Raw genomic sequence first — 2,268 nt, 5'->3', positions numbered from 1 at the left:
AAGAATCAGGACAGTTAAAACCAAGAAGCAGGAGAGTAAGTGTTAATATATAATGATGTTTAATTAGAAAGTTCAGAAAATAACAATATACAGATTATATTTACATTAATTCTATGCAATGCAACAATCAAATAAATTATCTCAGGTTGGACCATAGTTGTCTAGGATGAATTAACTTTTCTGGGAGACTTTCAGTGTTTCCATCAAATTGTTGTCACATTTCCTTAGTTTGAGCACTCGACTTTTGAATGTTAATTTTAATAAATTGTGACATAAACATTTCTGATGGAAGAAGTGTGCTTTTTGTGTGAAATTCTGTTTAGCATGTGTTAACTTTGTACAGTACAGTATGGCTGGGCATTCTTATTTACTAGTAGTTAGCCCTGCGGGCTTTGCTCAGCCACACACATTTTCATTAATTTCTATACTGACTGGATCATTCCCTTGAAATTCTTGTTTGGCATCACAGTCTCAGTGACATACATAGTATGATAAACACAAAGATCAAATGAAAATTAAATGCAATGGGTGACCCCATTTTCCCTAAGGATAAACATTTACCACAATTTTCCAGAAAATCCCAGAATCTAACTTACACTTAGACAGAATCACTGCAGTTTATGAAGACTTTGCTCTGTAGAGGTCAGCCATATGAATCAGATGGTGAACATGTTTTGGGTGATTCTGGATACAACTTGAAAAATAAGGCCCAAATACTATTGTCAGTAAACATATAACATTCAGCAGTTTTGCCATTGCACTTGTATTTAGGTAAACGCTATTTGCATATCTCTTCTTGAAGAAGAGAGAACTGTGGTACAATAATACTGATTCATTGCAATTGTGGAAACACAAAAACCTCAAATCATTCTTCTCCCTGAGATCATTGGACAGTTTGCTGGTCCGTTGTGCAGAGTCTATTGTATGCTGTGTCAGAGCAGGGGGAGGCTGTGCTGGTATCCTGGCTCCTGTAGATAGCTCACCTGCCAGGGGAGCCCCAGCGCTGGAGAAGTGTCCACAAAAGTGTCCATGTAGCCTTGGGCGCAGGAACCCCACATCCCTGGCTGATATCCCAACCCTTCACCCACCTGAGGGTATCGAAGTGGGCTTGGCGAATGTTCAGGGGGGCTGCTGCAGTGTCCGTGCGAGGCGTAAATTTGTCCCTCAGAGGGATAACAAGGGTAGTGTGGAGACGGGGGGCAAGAAGAGCCTATGCTATCCATGTATACATGTGGCTCCGTGGGCAGTCTTTGGAGGTGGGGATTTTGCTGTGGCTGCATTGGGTGAGAGATGGATGTGTGCCAGGGGACATAACCTTGGGGCTCCAGACGAGGCACTGTCACCCTGGTTTGCTCGAGCCTAGAAGCTCCCATTCCAGTTGCACCCACAGCGGACCTGTTACACTCCCGGTGGCTACATGGCTTACTGGGGGGGTTGGAGCTCAGGAATACAGAGAGCGCGGAGATGCGGTTGATGGCCCTTTGCAGAGTAGCGATCTTGGAAAGCCTCTTGCCACTGAGGTCATGGTTGAGCGCAATACGTAGTGCGTTGAATGCCTGATTGTAGTCCATGATGCGCTTTCTCTCACGGACGTTGGCAGCCACTCGTCGAGCCTTCGATCGGACGGGTCGACTGCGTTTCTTGGTCTGTCCTTCCTCCGGTTCACTAGGGCTGCTGACTGAGCCCTCGCTGTCTATGAAGGGCTCCTTCGGGTCCCTGTCCTCTCCACTGACCTGGCTCAGCTCACCAAGCTCAAGCTCTTCCTCAGAGAACTCCGATCCCGCCACACTGCTGCAGCTCATCGTCAACGGCTGTACAAATGATGTGTAGACACTTCTCGGTAAGCACAGTACAGTTTCTTGACTTACAAGGTGCTGTAGTCTTAATGCGATCTCTTTTGTCCAAGGCTGCAAAGTTGACTTTGCAGAATGTATACCTGCAAGACCTCCCCTCCCAGTACTCCCTACTGTAGGTACTGTAGTTGCGGGGCTGTCGGTATCTGCTGCTGCGCCGACAGCCCTGGTCTCCTCGTCTTACTCACTTCTCTGATGCCCTGTGATTACTTGTAGCTCCTCAAGACAGGTTAGCCTGCTTTTGTAGCTCCTGTAGTCACATGGTGCAATCGCCTGTGAGGAATGGTATGGTACGCTCTCTCTCTCTCTCTCTCTCTCTCTCTCTCTCTCTCTCTCTCTCTCTCTCTCTCTCTCTCTCTCTCTGTAAGTTTATGAGTGCCCTCCAGGCACATGGCACTGTCACCTCCTCCTCCAC

At 46.8% G+C, this 2,268-nt stretch overlaps 1 protein-coding gene across 1 annotated transcript; it reads right to left on the bottom strand.

Moving 5' to 3' along the window:
• Window positions 1-885: 885 nt before the first annotated feature.
• On the bottom strand, window positions 886-1,984 carry bhlha9 (basic helix-loop-helix family, member a9). Its single transcript, XM_084073845.1, has one exon. It carries the CDS (start codon window positions 1,800-1,802, stop codon window positions 933-935), a length of 870 nt encoding a protein of 289 aa, XP_083929971.1. The 5' UTR covers window positions 1,803-1,984; the 3' UTR covers window positions 886-932.
• Between the last annotated feature and the right edge of the window lie 284 nt (window positions 1,985-2,268).

Source organism: Gymnoscopelus microlampas (genome assembly GCF_963454915.1).
Source record: "Gymnoscopelus microlampas genome assembly, chromosome: 12".
Lineage (NCBI taxonomy): Eukaryota > Metazoa > Chordata > Actinopteri > Myctophiformes > Myctophidae > Gymnoscopelus > Gymnoscopelus microlampas.
Note: the sequence above shows the minus strand (reverse complement) of the source record. Positions and strands in the feature narration are given on the sequence as shown.